At 33.9% G+C, this 18306-nt stretch overlaps 1 protein-coding gene across 2 annotated transcripts in view; it reads right to left on the reverse strand.

Moving 5' to 3' along the window:
- ADGRF5 (adhesion G protein-coupled receptor F5) overlaps positions 1 to 18306 on the reverse strand; it is a 95536-nt gene that overhangs the window by 21445 nt on the left and 55785 nt on the right. For both annotated transcript variants that reach the window (XM_051997104.1, XM_051997105.1), the window contains exons 10-15: positions 17307 to 17510; positions 12046 to 12210; positions 9800 to 10009; positions 5976 to 6188; positions 5218 to 5373; positions 1130 to 1338 (exon numbers count right to left, since the gene is read on the reverse strand). In XM_051997104.1, coding sequence (XP_051853064.1) covers positions 1130 to 1338; positions 5218 to 5373; positions 5976 to 6188; positions 9800 to 10009; positions 12046 to 12210; positions 17307 to 17510 — 1157 coding nt within the window. The remainder of the gene's footprint in view (positions 1 to 1129; positions 1339 to 5217; positions 5374 to 5975; positions 6189 to 9799; positions 10010 to 12045; positions 12211 to 17306; positions 17511 to 18306) is intronic.

Here is an 18306-nt window from a genome sequence, read left to right on the forward strand (position 1 = left end):
GTATAGTAGCATGTTCTGTAGTCATAAAGAACCGGAAATGAAGGAGACACCCATAGTCTGAAGAATGATAATTACACTATAATCTATGATGGAAGTAATTATAATTATAATATGTGTGAAGAAATATAATAAAAACAGAACTCAGAAATATATGCGAAGATATATAAATGGATGCAAAGTAAAGTAAGAAGACTCAGGAAGATAATACATCATTGCTACCATAATGGAGGTAGAAAAATCTGTAAGAACAAAATGTTGCTATATAATTATAATGATGAAGTTTGATCACACAAAGAAATTGAAAAAAAATTGACTCCCTCCCCTTTTTGAATAGGGATTATATGGAACACTGCATATATTATCAGTACTGGGGGATATGTTGATTAATTTTGCTAAATACTTCCATCCTCTCCCTCTTTTTTTTCTTATTCTTGATTATAGTTTACAGTTCTGGGTAGCTGAGTGGGCAGAGGGGATATACTTGGAACTATTCGTGATATTGAAACAAAATTATTAATAAAAATTAAACAAAAAAAATGGATCAATCAGATTCTCTTTCTTCCAGGGAACCTTTGCCAAGATTTCTCCAGATATAGTCAGAGACTGATGATTATATATGTGTGTGTATGTATATATATTTGTATGTATATAGGTACACACACACATATATAATATGATCACATAGTTAATATCATATTTTTTATATATACATTATATGTATATATACATATGTATATTATATACACACACACATATATATAACATGGTCACAGTATATACATACATAAGAATATTTCATGTAATATGGGCACATTTTATATATATATTATGAGGATATTATATATGTATAATACTGGCAATATAAACAATATATATCATATGTACTACATCATATAATATTACATATGAATAACATATAATATAGACTTAATATATTATAACATAATATATAGTATAAAGATAACATTATAAACAAATATACATAAGCATGTAATTTATGACTAGAATAGCAAATTGGTAATTGTACAATTACACATACAATAATTATATCTAATATGGAAATATATATATACACGCATGCATATATACAACAGACACATATACAACATATATAAAATGTGGAAATTACCTTTGCCAAGCCAAGCAAATTATTGATTGGTGCAGCAATGCAATTGTTGCTCTTTACTTTCCATGTAGAGCCTTCACATATGTAAGTGATGGTTCCACCCACTCGATGGTTTGACTTGTTAGGAATCTTTGAAAACTGGCACAATTTCTGAATCATTTTCCCTGGCTCACCATTGCCTATGATGGGATCTTGGCATGTGATGTTCTCCTCTGTAGTGGAAAGAAAATGAAGCCATGGGAAAAAAGGAATAGACCCTGGAATGGTCTTTGTTAAATAATGATATTTGTCAATTTATTTCAATTTAATTCAATAAGTATTTGTTAAATTCCTGCTATGTGGAAGGTGCCATGCTAGATACTAGAAATACTCTCTTATCATTTCTTCATCTTAGAAACATCATTTTTTCTTCTAGTTCCAATCCATTCTAAGAGTACTGGTCTGGATTCAGGAAGACTCATCTTCTTTAGTTTAAATTCATGCTCAAATGCTAGTTGTGACCCTGAACAAGAAATCTTGGCCTCAGTTTCCTCATCTATAAAATGAGCTGGAGAATGAAATGTCAAATCACTTCAGTATCTTTGCCAAGAAAACCCTGATAAACAGGCAAGTTGGACATAAAGAGGTGGACCCAATTGAAATGACTGAACAACAACAACAACAACAACAACAACAACAACAACAACAACAACTACATAAGGAATCATACTAGGCACTAGATTCCATTGGAGTTTTTAGTATGACCAGTCAAATTTTGAGTGCTCCTTTGGTCCTCTTTCTGTTGCTGTCACATAATAGATGGAGGATCAAGTGTGTACTTAGGGCTTACAAAATCATGCCAAAATGCAATTCTCCTAGTGCTGGACTACTTCATGGATAGAAGAGTTTCCAAAACTCTCATTTGGTCCAAAAGAAATAAGAAGGATGGATGGATGGTGCAATGAATGGATCTGAAGTCAGAAAAACCCAAGTTCAAATTCAACTTTAGAAACTTATTAGTCATGTGATCCTGGGCAAGTCACTTAACTTTTGTCTGCCTCAGTTTCCTCAACTATAAAATGTGGATCATAGTATCATTTACCCCTCAGATTGTTGTGAGGATCAAATTAGATAATAGCTATAAAATACTTTGCAAACCTAAAAATGCTGTGTAAATTCTAGCTTTTAGAAACTGTAAACATGGTTTTCATTACAAAGACAAAACCAAAATAGTCTTCAATTGGTTCAAATATATCTCTTATAACCTGATTCTTATACTTGTTCTCTCTTTTTATCTCTCTCTCTCTCTCTCTCTTTCCTCTCTCTCTCTTTTTCTCTCTCACTCTGTTTTTTTTTCTTCCCTCTCTACTCTGCCTATCTGTTCCTGTGATGTCTCTCTGTGTGTATGTATGTGTATATGTCTCTCTCATTGTCTCTCTTTCTCTCTCTGCCTCTGTCTTTTTTTTTCTTGTCTCCCTCCTGTCTCTCTGTCTCTGACTTTCTACCTCTCTCTCTTTTCCTCCCTCTCTCCTCCCCCCTCTCTGTCTTTCTCTGTCTCTGTATCTCTGGATGTGTTTTTGTTTCTGTCTAGCTCTGGCTCTCTGGCTCTATTTCTCTCTTCTCTCTTGCATCTCCCACTAACTCTGGTTCTGTTTGTTCTTCCTTTCTCTTCCTTCCTCTCCTTTCTATGGCTCTCTTTGTCTCTTGGTTATTTATTGTTCTTCTGTTTATTTTCCTCCCTCTCTCCTAAAGTTATCTTGCATTTTCTTTTCTAGATGTTTGTTGTATTTCCGGAGGGTTGTAGACAGCAAGGACTTCTTAATTTTTGTCTTTGTATCTTTGGTTTGCACATAGAAGATGCTTCATAAATATTTAAAAGTGAGCTGAGTTTCATAATAACAAAATTCTTGTCCTCAGGAAATGAAATCTAATGGAAGAAGTATGAGTAGAATGCAAAAAAATAGAAAGGAAAGGGTCTAAACCAAAATTTCCTAAACTGTGGGTGACAACTCCATATGAGGTCATGTAACGGAATGTAAAGATAGTCAAAAATTTGGCAACAGTAAGTGGTATCCATTTTTGCAAAGATTTGATTCTTTATGTAAAAATAATCAAGCATATCTAGCTCATTAGGATGCAAATTTACTTTCATCTTTAATAAATGGCAAAATTATATGTATACCAAAGAATTGTTTTAAAATATTTTTTATATTTATTGTCAATAAATATTTGGTTTGTACACAGATTTTATAAATCTATATGTGATAAATTTATGTGACCTTGGGTCACATAAAAATTTCTTGGGTGAAAAGGGGTTATGAGTGAAAAAGTTTAAGAAACATTGGTTTAGACAAAGTGCTCTTAAAAAATATGAAGAGGGATCATTTTCAAGGATCAAGGAAGGTTTTATGGAGAAGCTGGAATCAGAGCCAGACTTTGTAATATGGAAAAATGTAGAGAGAAAATATTTCAGTCATAGGGGATAGGAAAGTGGAGGCAGTCTACATACAGCATGGTACAGGAGAGGGTAGGAGAGAATGGATCAAGTACATTTACTGAAATGAAGGAAACTGAAAAATACCAGTCAGAAAGGTAAGAGGAGAATGAGGAAGAAATAGATTTGGAAGACATTAGCTTTGTCAAGGAGAAAGGTCAATCATTTTTTTTTAACATAGGAAAGCGAGTTGAGAGGATAGGAAAAGACTTAGAACAAGAAATCTTAGGCATAGAGACAAAAAGAAAAAAGCATCAAGGAGGAGGGTGTGGTCAGCAATGTTACCTGAAGCAAAAATGTTAAGGTTTGTGAAAAGACCACTGGATTTGGCGAGCAACCTTAGTAATGAGAATGAGATACAGGCTACAAGGGATTGTCTGAGTGAATGGTAAGGAAGTAGAGATAGTTACTAATAACTGCTCTTCCTAGAAAATTAATTTGTAGGCAGAAAAGCAAAATGATGCATCTCTATATTTGCACATATAATTAAAAACCAATGTAAAAGAAGTTGGTAATTTTTTTTTAATCAAAAACCTCTCTCATGCTTTTCTTTATATCTTGAAATGTTTGCATTTGTTGATAATTGTCAAGTTTATAATAAAAAAAAGAAAATTAATTTTAAAAGATTTATGACTAGACTTAGAACTGGAAATGATCTTACATGTTTTTCTCTTCAATTTCCTCATTTTTAGAAGAGGAAACTGAAAAAACCTAGACAGGAAAAGGGGCTTTTCCAACAAAAGGGGTAAGTGGTAAAATTAAGATTTAAATCCAGGTCTTTATTGTCTTTGAAGTAAATGTTCCTTCTACTACAGAATTCTGTAGCTCAGAAAAGAATTTACTAGAAACAAAAGAATTAAGAAAGAGAAAAAGAAAAATATCCATGAAGCAATGATGTAGAAAAGATGGAAGATTTGGAAGACATTAGCTTTGTCAAAGAGAAAGGTCACTTCATTTTTTTAACATAGGAAGGCGAGTTGAGAGGATAGGAAAAGACATAGAACAAGAAATCTTAGGCACAGAGAAATTAAATGACTTGCCCAAGCTATAGAGGCATATAGAGAGATCTAAAATCAGGATCTTTGACTTAAAATTCAACATTCTTTCCATGATATTATGTTTTCTACCCTCTACTCCCATCCCAAAAGATTTCAAAGAAAAAAAAAGAAAATAGTTCTGAAGATATTGATATATTAATGATTTTGTGAATGAAGATAAAAGGAATGGTTACCTACTATCTTCAGCTATGATGGGATTTGGGGGAAAGTTCATTATCTGAATGTCAGGTGATTTTCTATAATCTTGCTCCAGTGTCAGAGTAATTGGGCAGGTAGGTAGGTTGCTTTAGTCACCAAAAATCATCTATCAATAGCATGCTTCAACTCAGCACTAACTATATTCATTGATTCACTCATTCATTCATCTAGCCATCCATCAATCATTCTATTAAGTGCCTACCACATGCAACATATTTTATTAGGCAACAAGAGGATGAAAAGTTAGAAAATCAATAGTTGTGTCCTTTGGATTGAAGTCCCAGCAGTGTTATGAAAGTGACAAGAAGCTGGCTCCAGGTGAACTGGCTGTAATTATAAAAAGAAAAAAAATGAGGTCTTACCAGGGACTAAGTGAAGAGTCACAGGTGCACTCTGAACTGATTCATTGACTAAATTGATGAAGGTACAAGATGCCTGAACTGTTTTGGAACACCAGGCAGTTGTGTTTGTCATTAAACTGTATTCGTAGCAGACTCGGTTTCCTTGAACTTCTTTTGCTAAAGAAAAGGAGATTTACAGAGATTTACAATGCAGCCTTGAACATGAAAGATGCCCTTCCATCCGAGAGGGATGGGATTTGGTCAATCATCACCTCTCTAAAATGAAACACTTGCTCTAATCAGACTATTTCCCTCACCGTCTCAGGAATATGCTGATTACCAACTCCAAACTTTAACTTACACTATCTCTCCTATTGCAGTGCTCCTCTCTATCCATTTGTCCTACCTAAATCACTTTCTTTTTGAGGGGGTTGCAGATGGAGTTTTGGACTGCACATAAAGGCAATCCCTTAAACTGATTCTTGGGTTAGATTCTTTGCAGGGGAATTGTTTTATGCTGCACAAGCCTTCAATATGACAAAAATTTGCCTATTCTTGGCACAGAGGGATGCAGTGATAATATCCGGTCAATGAAATAGACCACTCTTGCCTTCCATCTAGGTATGTAGCAAAACATGATGGTAGCCAAGGATTATGGAACCTATTGTCATTGCTCTTTTTTTTTTCACTTTCCTTGTTGTCTTACCACTATCTTTATGTACTGCATATATCAATGTGCACGAAGCAATATGATCAGATGATGTAGTAGTTGCTCTTACCAGCAGGAAAAGACAAGCCATCAATTTGGAAAGTAACTTTGTAGTCTGTATCCTCATTTATGCAACAACGTAAGTGACAGATTCCCCCACAGGGAATATCAGCTTCCAAAGGATCGAGCAGGATGTCATGTTTCAGCGGCAATGGGTAAACTGTAACGTTCTTTGTGGCTATGCTGTATGAGCTCTTATACCTAAATATGCAGTGATAAACGCCTGGATGGAAATAAGCAGAGATAGGCTATTAAAAAAAATCAACTCAATTTTTCTTATGCTAAGGTCATTTCACAATGTCTATTATCATTATTGATCACATCCCATTGGATAAATTTAGGAGGAAAGATACAGGTGCATCATACAGTTATCTTTTCCACATGACAACTTTCCCCATTGCTGCTTTGATATTTTGTGGATCAACATAAGAAATTAAATTTTCTTTTTTTTTTTTTTTGATAATTTTTGGAATTTTGGAGGAGTTTTGCATGAGCCACAAAAAACATGTAAAGGGCTATCAAATCATACAGAAAAAGTTTAGAAACTCAGAAATGCTTAAATATATGTGTAGTATTATATACTATCAAACCAAATTTTACAAGAAGGTACCCTATGAAAGTAAAAAAAAAAAAATTCAGACTTTTTCTCTGGTACAAAGGGAAGGCCAAAATATTTTACGAAGCATGGGGGCTTCATTCCCTTAATACCTACAATGTGAAAAGGATACTACTATAATGATGATTTGACATCTGATATTTACATCACGTAAAGTTTACAAATAACTTTACTTATACATGATGTCTTGAGAGACTTAGTTAAGTTTTAAGCTATGGAAACTTAAAGCTTTTATAAGCTTAAAAGATCATCAAGACCTTTAAGATATATTTCCTCATTTGAACCTTGAAGCAGCAGTGTGAAGCAAGTATTTTAGCTGTCATTATCCCTGTTTTACAGATGAAGAAATTGAGGCTCAGAGAACTTAAATGACTTCCCCATATCTATATAGCTAGTAAGTCAGAGGTGAGATCTGAACCCAGATCCCTTGACTTCAAATCCAGCACTTTATCTCTAACAATAATATAATAATAAAATCACTCTAATTATAATTATAATATCATAACAAACTGGTAAAAATAGTTAGAAATGTTCAAAAAATAAGTAAATATCAGAGCAAGAGTAAATACTGATTGGAATCAACTATAACTGAAAGCAGCTTATTTTGGAATACAACCTATACAATTTCAAAGATCCAAGAATGAACCAAAAGCTCTCCATGGAAGCCATTTGCATGAATTCAATTAACATTATATTGCTAAAGTAGCTCCCAAGAAATGTCTGAGTCATTCCAAATGGCTTGCAGGAATAGAGAGATTTCATAATCAATGCAATTCCATACTACAGAAGGGTAATCGCTAAAGAATTGGGATTTAGTGATCAATATAGAGCAAGTAAAGAGATGGTAGAAATTGTGCATCATATAACTGCAGATTATAAAATTTAGTTCTTGTCAAATATCTAGCAAGACTTGTTGGCAAGAATAATACTTCAGTTACTCATTTTCCCTCATTCACTAACCCACAATAGTACCCCAGACTACAGATAGACTTTAAAATATTCTATAGAATTCAATCAACACAGGAATTATCATGCATTGAAATGTTGCCCACAGTTGCCTATATTTCTCTTTAGAGAAATATTAATCAATATTAATAAATGGACCATCCCAAATCATAATTTCCAATTTACATAGACACAAAAACTTTCAATGCACATAAACCTGGCTTGTGGAATGTGATGAAATATATTCCATCCTTTTTGGCCTATCTGCACATGGACTGGTATGAAGGATGCTACAGAGGGACAGAGGACAAATTTGCATCATAATATTTTTTTTCAAATACAGAATGCTGTTATCTACCTGCGCAACAGTCTATAGAGCATTGAATACATAGAAATAATATCAGGACAGTAACTTGATCCTGGACTGTTTTTATCTGAAAGCTTGATGGAACAGGGTAGTAAGATGGTGCATTGACTACAGAGCCAGGCCTGGAGTCAAGAAGTTCAAATCTTACCAGAGATAGTTACTAGCTGTGTGACCCTGAGCAAGTCACTTCACTCTGTTGACCTCAGTTTTCTCATCAGTAAATGAGCTGGAGATGGAAATGGCAAACCACTCCAGAATCTTTCCTAGGAAAACCTCATCAAGAGTTGAACACAACTGAAATGACTGAGCATTGAGAAAGATTGACAGAATGATATAATAAATATAATTACTCATCATATTACTATAATGCTTTATAGTTTGTAATGCACTTACCTCATGAAAACCATAAGAGGTTGCTATATAAATATTATTGCTCCCTTTTATAGATAAGGAAACTGAGGCTAAGATTTTCTCAGGGTCACATAGCAATTACGTTAGAGAATTAGGCTTGGAACCCAGGTTTTCTTTTAGCTGAGTGCAAAATCCAGCAAATTATACTGTTACACTTTTTTTAAGTACCTTTCTACAATGAGTTTAAAGAAAATTTGCATTGTAAACAATACCCCAAATAACAGTTTAATTGATGACTTGTCTGTTTTTCATTATCTAGGGGCAAGAGGTATGAAATTCTAATTGTTGTTGCTTGTCCTTCATTTTCGAAGAGGACCATGATTTCAGGGAGGTGATGTCATGATTGTGCAAATGAATTGGAAAATGAGGAAGGGCTGTGCAAAGTCAACTGTCTCACTTTCTCCTCCACAGCCATCTAGATCTAGTAGCAAAATATAGATCAAGACAACTGGATATTCTTTGTCCTTCCCCCCACTAAACTATCAACTAGAATTCACAATGGAGAGCATTTACACTAAGTTTTTCTATTTTTTTATTTTATTTTATTTTTTTTGGCTTCCACTCAGTCAAGTACTCCATGGGATTATCCAGCTACAAGAACTGAATCCCTTGTTATTTTCTTTAGTTTACAAATCAAGATGCTAGTCAAACAAATACCATACACCAACCAGCAGAATTATGGCTATATACATCAGTTGGGGAATGATTAAACAAAGTGTGCAATGCATGAACATAATATGATATTACTGTGCTATAAAAATGAACAATATAAAGAATACACAGAAACAGGAGAAGGCATAACAATTGACACAAAGTGAAGTAGAATCTAGAATACAATTTATATAATGACTACAGTATTGTAAAGGGAAAGAACAATAAATTTGAAGACTGGATAATTAATGTAAACACGTTTGACCCTTAAGAATAGATATAAGAATTACACCTTCTTCCTTTCTAGGCAGCGAGGTGGTGTTGGGGGTAGAATAACACACTGGGAGTAAGGAAAACATCAGTTTAAATCTGGGTTTTAGATATTTATTAGCTATATGACCCTGGTTAAGTCATCAGTCTGCCTCAATTTCCTCAACTATAAAATGGGAATCATACCTCTGAAGATTGTTGTGGGGATCAAATGAGATAATATTTAAAAAGCACCTGGAACATACTATTTAGGCATTTAAGAAATATTTATTCCCTCTCCTTGCTATGCAGAAGTGGGGGACTATGGATGTGAAATATTTCATATAACGTTGGACTTGGTAATAAGTATTGTTGAATTGCTTGTTTCCTCTTTGTTTTCTATTTTTTTCCATTATGTGGAATATATCTCTGTATGTTATAACTACAAACGATATCAATAATAAACAAATTTTTAAAACCTTCAATAAAGTGATATTACAATAGTAGTAGTTAGCATTTATGTAGTAGTTATTGTGTGCCAAGCACTTTGCTAAGCATTTACAATTACTATCTCATATTTGGCCTTTTCACTCACCATTCCATTCTTTTGTTGCAGTGTTTACAGTAAGCACTGATTCAGCTCTATCAGGATATCTCTTGGTGACATAAAACTTTGGATTTATTTTGGTTCCAGCTGAAGTGTTCCAGAACACAGAGTCATAGCTACTCACATCACTGATGCATTTTATGGAGAAATTCTGTCCTTCAGAAATAGCAATCCGGTCTGGTGTTACTGTCAGATTGGCTGGGGGGAAAAAGGCAAAATACAAACAATGCCCCAAAATCAGTCTTTTTTGGTAGCATCCAGAGGAAAAGCTTCTTAGAGTAAAGATGGATACAATGAACCATCCTGTCCTTGGACAAGATTGGGGTCCTCATTGTTCCGTTGTTTAATTAGTTTCCAGTCTGTTGCTGATGGTACTTTGAGCCACACATTTCCACCACATCCCTTCGGAACTTGTTCACTTCCTCTTATGGCTTAGAATTATATCCTGATAATCAACAGTAACAAAAGGCTGAAAAACTCACAGGTGTTGACCTCTAACACAAATCACACTGCTAACCACTTGTTCCTAGCATCTAGCATATATACATCAGAGCAGAGAAGAGAAAGACTGAGTGGCTAAAGAAATTCTTAACTCTGTTAGGTTGAGCTGATGGAAATAGAGGTATTTGGATGGGAGAAGAAAAGACTCAGGAGTGAGATTAAGTAGTGGAGGAAGGGAGATAGTCATGGTATTAAAATATTTAAAGAGCTATCACAGGAAAGAGGAGTAATCTGTTTGGATCTAGAGAGAATTAGAGCAATGAGTGAATGCTATAGTTGGACATAGGAAATGGATTTGAAGATTTCAGGTCTATATAAGGAAAAGCTCTCTAACAATTATAGCTGTCCCTGCATGGAATAGAATATCTCACCAGGGAATAAGATTTTCAATGTCCCTCTAAAGCATCCCCTTTTCAATTTATTTCTAACTAAACAAGAATCCCAAATAGTTTTGTGAAGAATTAATTTGTTTTTATCTTTGGATTGGGTTTTCATTTTACCTAAATTTCTACTCATACCGAAACCCCCACTCTCTCCCAGAAAATCATCTCTTATAATAAAGAAAAAAGAAGTATGGTGGCAAAGGATTGGAACTTGAGAGGATATCCATGAATTGAGGAATGGTTGAACAAATTATAGTATGTAAATATAATGGAATACTATTGTGTTATAAGAAATGATGAAGTGGGTAATTTCAGAAAACACTCTGATGTAGAGACTGTATGAATTTATGGAGGATCATCAATTTAGGTCAAGCAGGGTGTGCAGTGGATAGAGTGCCAGGCGTGGAGTCAGGGAGACTCATCTTCCTGAGTTCAAATCTGCTCTTACATACTTACTAGCTATGTAACCCTGGACAAGTCATTTAACCCTTTTTCCTCAGTACTTGTAAAATGAACTGGAGAAAAAATGCAAACTATTCCAATATCTCTGCCAAGAAAATCCTAAATGAAATCACAGAGAGTGTTAGATAATGTAAGAACCACATTGCTTGAAGAACAACTGTGAAAGACTGAATTACTCAAATTAATTACTAAGGATCTATGCAAGAAGATATTATCCACCTCCAGAGGAAAAGCCTGATGAATAGAAGTACGGATTGTATGATTTTACCTAAATATGTATACATGAATATCTATGTTTAATCGTGGCCTTCTCTAGTGTGGGGGATGGAGAAAGTGAAAAAAAATCACAGCAGAAAATAAAATAAGAAACAAAATGCAGAAGAAAGTATTAAAAGATAGGATAGCTTTAATATGGTGGTTAATATTTATTACTTTTCAAAAAAGGTAAACAGAGTGAAATGGAGGTTCATGGTTTCATATTGAATCTTTTTTAGTGTTGTGCTATATACAATGGATTTTTTTTCATTTATGGTCAAAATAAATAAAAAATTTAAAAAAGAAAAGAAATTCAAATCCAATCTGATACCAAAGTGATTGCTCTTTTTACTGTCAAAGACAAGTTTTAAATTTGTAAACTCCACTATTCACACCATTATACTCACCACAAAAGAGAATCTGACCCCTTCTTCCTACACCTGAAACTGTGACTTGATTCATTAATACCTGGAACATTTTTTTTTTATTTGACATTATGGAATAGCTTTTTTTTAAATGAAATCAATGATGTTAGGAAGCACATACTTAACTATTGGTCCAAAAGACAGTCATTACATTTTGTATGAAGAGTTTACATTGGAATTCCCACCATCCCAAAGAACAAATTCTTACCCACAGATGTAAATGTGACTTTTATCTTCCTGTTGCTACTGGCTCCATTGCCACTGTGGAAACTGCAAATGTAAAATACCTCTGTTCCAGCTGACCCACTTAGACATTGGGTACCATCAGCCTTGATGGTATGTTTACTGCACCTGGAATCTATGGAGCTGATTCCTGTAAAGAAACAAATACATGGCTGTTACTAATGACTGTTTCATTGATTTAATTTGAATAGAGGAGAGGATTGGACCTTTCATTCATTGTTATAGGGAACTCCCAGATGAAGAAATTTCCTATATCACAGCAGGTCAGCACCATCTCTGTAACTTAACACTCTTAAAGAAATGACTGGAATGGTGACTTAACCAGGGTCACACAGCCAATTTGGGTCTGAGGCTGAACTTGAACTAAAGTCTTTGTGGTTGTGACCTTAGATCTCTATTTGCTACGTATATTTTTGATTTGGATAAAAGGGGAAAAAATAAATTATATTTTGAGATTTTTTTTGGTATGTCCAGTCTTCTAAGGGGAGAAAATATATATTGGTTGCTTTATTTGAATTTTAATAGTCCCTTTTCTTATTCCTACCCTCCCAGGGGCTGCTTAAATTTTTGCATACACTTTTTTCTTGACTTAATAAGACTCAGTCACTAATTTTCCTATTGGGAAAAAAAGATCATTGAACAAGATGCTTACTCCAATGGCTCCTTCTTGCCTCTAGGATGAAATATAAACTTCTTTGCTTGGCTTTTAAAGCCTTTCATAACTTAGCCTCTTCCTATCTATATAGTCTTCTTACTCCTCTCTCTAGGACTCTGATGTCCACTGGTTTCCTTATCATCACTTGATTCTTATCATTTGTATTGGCTGTCCCTTATATCTGGAATTTTCTCTCTCCTCATCTCTGTTTCCAAATTTCCTGAGTTTCCTTCAAGCTAAAATCACATTTTTGTAAGTCTTTCCTGTTCTTCCTCACTTCCCTCTGAGTCTTCTAATTTACTGTTTGTACCTAGTTATTTGTATGCTATCTCTTCCATTACACTTTGAACTCTTGGAGCACCGGGAGTATTTTTTCTCTTTTTCTTTGTATTCCCATGCCTAACACATAAAAAGTATTTAATAAATAAAATAAGAACTATTGGATATAAAATAAGAAATAAAATAAGAAAATAAGACTCTCATCCCTATATCTATTCCTAACTCTTTCTACCATAAGGAACTATCTTTACCTCTACCAGTTTTTTTTTTCCAATTTTGTTAACCAAGAAGGGTTAGATGGTTCAGGTGGCTGGTAGCTGAAGGATGAAAGAGGCACGAATACCAGGGCTACTTATCTCATTTGTCTCTGTCCCTCTTCCCTAATTCTATGGTTTTGTGTTTCTCTCTAGCTGTCTCAAGGTCTATCTGTTTCTCTTTGACTCTGGGTTTGGAGTCAGAAGATTTGAGTTCTGGTCCTCCTTAGCTTCCTACCTGTGTGATTTCAGGCAAATTGCTTCGCTTCTCTATGGAAAAAGTATCAAGAGCAAAAATATATAAGTTAATTTTTTTTTACCATTTACCAAGTGGATTGGTAAAAGAAGGACTCAGAAATGAGAAATATCTTATCAGACTACAGAAAGTAGAAAATAATAACCATTAGCATCCATATAAGCACATTAAGGGTTTGAACTCAAGTTTTCCTGCCCAGTTTTCAAGCTGCTATGTCAGATTTCCACTGATGAATATAAAGAAAGATGCTTTACTCCGACTTCCTTCCTAACCTTTTGCCAAGGACGGAGAAGAGGGAAAAACATCTCCCCACATCTGGATATGTCTTTGGTGTTTGGCAATTCCCCTCTGCCCTAATAGCCCTATCCTCTTCCCCTTAAGGCTGCTGCCATTATCACGCCTGGAGTCACAGATCAAATAATTCTGGCTTTGGACTATATACTATCATGAGAATCATTTGGGGAGGATTTTGGAAAGCATTCACCCAGTGTAGGAATCCTCTTTGTTATATCATAGTTGGGAAAAATCCATGGTTATTATTTCAAATTTAAGAAGTCATACTATTTTGTTGTCATATAAAGACATACTTGATAGATGGTCATTCAGTCCCTATCTGCTTCATAAAATGTCCATTCTACTTTTGAATAGCAATATATATAACTAAAACTATCAAAGGAAACAGAATTAAGTATAGACAGATTAAAAAGTGGGCCCTGGAATAGATAGCTAATGCTATTTTCAGAAGAAAAAAAGATATATTGAATTATTATTGTTACTTTTTCAACAAAAATATAAAAGGCAATTTGCTATAATCAAAAAAGAGCAGGCAGGAGTGGGGAGGATGGTAGAAACAGAGTTAGTCTATAATTTGTTGCATAATTTTAAAATAATTTGTATTGTTTGTAGTTAATAAGTTTATAAGAAAATTTTAAAGTGAATACTCTTCATTATATCAAGCCTGAATTTGCCTTCCCATTGATCACACTTGAATTCACCAAACTTTTATTATTTGCCTACTATTTGGTACCATGATAGGTTCTGAGGATTAAAAAAAAAATGAAACAATGCTTGCCCATAAGCAACAAACACTTTGCTCTTAATAGTATACAGAAACAAAACAAAACAAAACAAAACAAAACAAAAAAACTACTCTTATTTTCTTACTTGTAATATGTGGTGGCATTTCTCATATCCTTCAATCTAATTTTTCTTTTCTAGATTTAAAAACTCCAGTTCTTTCAACTTTTTTTCATATAATGTTGTCTATACCCTGACTCACTCTGGTCTACACTATTCTAATATGGCTCCTAGAACTGAAGATATGCTGCCGATATGGTTCAAACATAATAAAAATCAGTGGAATGATTATCTATTTTTTTCATAGATTCTATATTTTAATTAATGGTGATTAATACCATACCTTTTTTTTTTCTAGTCACATCACACTGATGACTTATATTGAAGTTAGAATAAATAAAAAAACTAAGGTCTTCCTCAGGCTATAAAGTGATACAGTGGATAGAACACTGGGCTTGGAATCACAAAGATTTATCTTTATGAATTCAAGTCCAGTTTCACATTTTTACTATCTGGGATTCTTACTTACACTGGGCAAGTGACTTAACCTTATTTGCCTCAATTTTCTCATCTATAAAATGAGCTGGAGAAAGACATGTTAAACTACTCTAATAACTCTGCAAGGAAAGCCCCAAAATGGGGACACAAAGAGACTGAAATAACAACAGAGGTCTTCCTCAATCTATCTTTTTTCTTTTGATTTTCTGAATGCTAAATCTAAGTGTAGGATTTTGTTTATTTATTTAATTATATTATATTTTAATTATAATTTAATATGATTTAATTATATTATATGTGATTATATAATATAAAACAATAAAATTTAACATAATATAAATTTTATAATATATTATATAATTTTAATTATAGATGAATATATAATTATATTTAATTAATGCTCACCTCTTGAATTTTTTTTCTAACTTATCAAGATCATTTTGGGGGCAATTTTGATTTACATGTCTTCATGTTAAATTCATTGTTAAATATGGTAAAGAGAACATTAACAAACCCAGTAATACCCTTGTGACATGCTGTTAGGACTTTTCCCTCAAGGTCCTGGATCCATGGTTCGGAAGTAGTATATACTATTAATCCAAATTTGTTAATAGTTTAGTGATAAGTGGTCATTTTAACTTTTCAATCCTCAGTTTTGTCATATGTAGAAATGGATGTAATAAGAAGAGGTGACCTGGCCCAGCCCTCCCTCACTTAAATCCAATTAACTTGCATGTCATGTCATCATCTCCCTGATGTCATTATTCTCTTTGAGAACAAAGGAGAAACAAGAACAACAGCCTGAAGTATTTCCCTCGAAAGATTGCTATGAAATTTCAATGAGATGATGTATGGAAAACACTTAGCAACCACCAAAGTGCAATATATTTCTTAATTATTATTACTATTTCTGTTTAAGAATTTAATTCATGTCACATTTCCAAGAACCATAGATTATTAGAGTTAGAAGAGACCTTGAAAATCATCTAATCCAATGTACTAATTTTCCAAATAGGGAAACTGAGGCCCAGGGACAGAAAGGCACTTACCCAAATCATAAAACTAGTTTAAGGAAGAGCAAGGATCCACCTCCTGATTTTTGAGACATGCTAAAGAAGCTGTCAGAAGGCAGAAAGGCTTTGAGAACTTCCTATAAGACTGCTTTTTAAATATGTCTTCACACACTAATTATTACTTTAAAAAAAAGAATATACTAGCCTACTTCTCTATGGAAATATGGAAAGAAAAAAATGTAATTTGAAAGATTATTTTCCAATATTATTTGTTTTCAGGTTGAATAGAAATAAATGAATTAGCAGCATAAAAAGCATTTATTAATCCCTAGGTGCTAAGAGTTGTGCTAAGCTCTAAAGATGCAAATGGAATAGTGAAAGAGACAGTCTCTCCTTGAAAGCAGCTCACATAATAGGGGGAGATGACAATAATAATAACAATAACAGCTAACATTTATATGCACCTATTTATATGCCAGGCATTGTGTCAAATGTTTTACAAATATTATCTCATTTGTTCCTCACAATAGCTTACAATAGCTGTTCAGTTATTTCAATTATATCCAATTCTTGGTGACTCCATTTTGGGTTTTCTTGTCAATGATACTGGAATTGTTTGACATTTCCTTTTCTGGCTTATTTTATAAGTGAGGAAACTGAGATAGGATCACACAAATAAGAATGAGGTCAGATTTGAACTCACAAATAGAAGTCTTTTTGATTTCAGGTCCAGCTCTGCATCCATTGTATCACCTGGGTGCCCCATATAACCTTAGAAAGTAACTGTGAATATTATTCCTTTATAAAAAAGAAAACTGAAGCAAAAAGAGTTCAAATAGCTTGCCCATGGATACTCAGTGTTTGATGCCAGATTTGAACTCAAGTTTCTCTGACTCCAGATCTGGTGCTCTATTCATGGCACTACCTGCCTGTAAGAGTTTAGCTGCAGGTCAAAATATTGAATCAAGAAACCTGATTTTGAATTTTGGTTCTATCTAAATCATTTATCCTTTTTATGCTTCATTTTTACATCTGTAAAGTAGAATTAATAACAGTTGAACCTCATAGGGTTGTTGGATGGAAAACTTTGAAATGCTATATAAATGTGAGTTATTTGTACTGTCTCAGAACAGATCAAGCTATTTGCAAGTTATACTGGTCATGCCATGTAAAATAATGACCCTTCCTACTTACCTGGAATGCTTATCAGTCCCTTGTGATTCCATTCAATATTACTCAAATTAAAATCTTTCATTGTGCAACAACTCAAAGATACAGGATTATTATCACACATTACTTTCAGGTCTTCTGATGCTTCAATTTCTGTGGAAATTACTTTGACTTTTTTCTGGCCCTCATATTCAAAAATGTCATATGTTAGAGTACAGACATATTCACCTGAAAAAATCCAAAACATATTATCTTATTGGTTATTATTATGTGAATAAAAGCCTTTAAAGTAATTGTGATCACTATGTGGATACTTAAATATTAAAATAATTTGAAATCTTTGGTTGAATTTTTAGAAACAAAAATGAAAGGGCTTCTCAGTTTGGGGAAAATTTTGGATGGTATAGATGGGCAATTTGGGTCCTTTGAATGCCAAAAGTAAAAAGGTAGGGGAAAGGAAGCAAATCAAGTGAGCAATAGGAATCAATGTTCAGTAAAGGGGGCAAATAGGTACAAGTTGTAAAATTGGGGAAATAGAAAACTTTGGGGAAAAAGCTTTATATTTACATGGCAGATTCAGGATCAATGAGCTTAAGTTACACACCATTACAAATAAGGAGTTAGACCAGAGAAATGGAATAAAGGTTATCATCACAAGAATAAATAATCCGGGTCAGGAAATAAGGGTGGGTGGGGAGATAATGCAATCATTTAGTAAGATTGAGGGAGAGTTGACAGAAATCAGATGAACCACTGATACCAAAGCCCTCATCCCTATGTTAGGAAAACATGAAGAGAGTCCTGACATGGCAGATAAATCTTCTTTGGCATATTTGCCAGAATATATTGGGCAGAATCTAAACATAGTAGCACAGAGAGTCATCCTTAAAGCCAGGTGGATTCCACTGACATAGTCTGTGTGACCCTGGCCAAGTCACTTGCCAAAGTGGTCCATGAAGCACAAAATTGATTAAGAACCCCTGCTATAGTTTATAATTCTTGGCTCTAATCACCATATGGGATC

This window comes from Antechinus flavipes, chromosome 4, assembly GCF_016432865.1.
Source record: "Antechinus flavipes isolate AdamAnt ecotype Samford, QLD, Australia chromosome 4, AdamAnt_v2, whole genome shotgun sequence".
Taxonomy (NCBI): domain Eukaryota; kingdom Metazoa; phylum Chordata; class Mammalia; order Dasyuromorphia; family Dasyuridae; genus Antechinus; species Antechinus flavipes.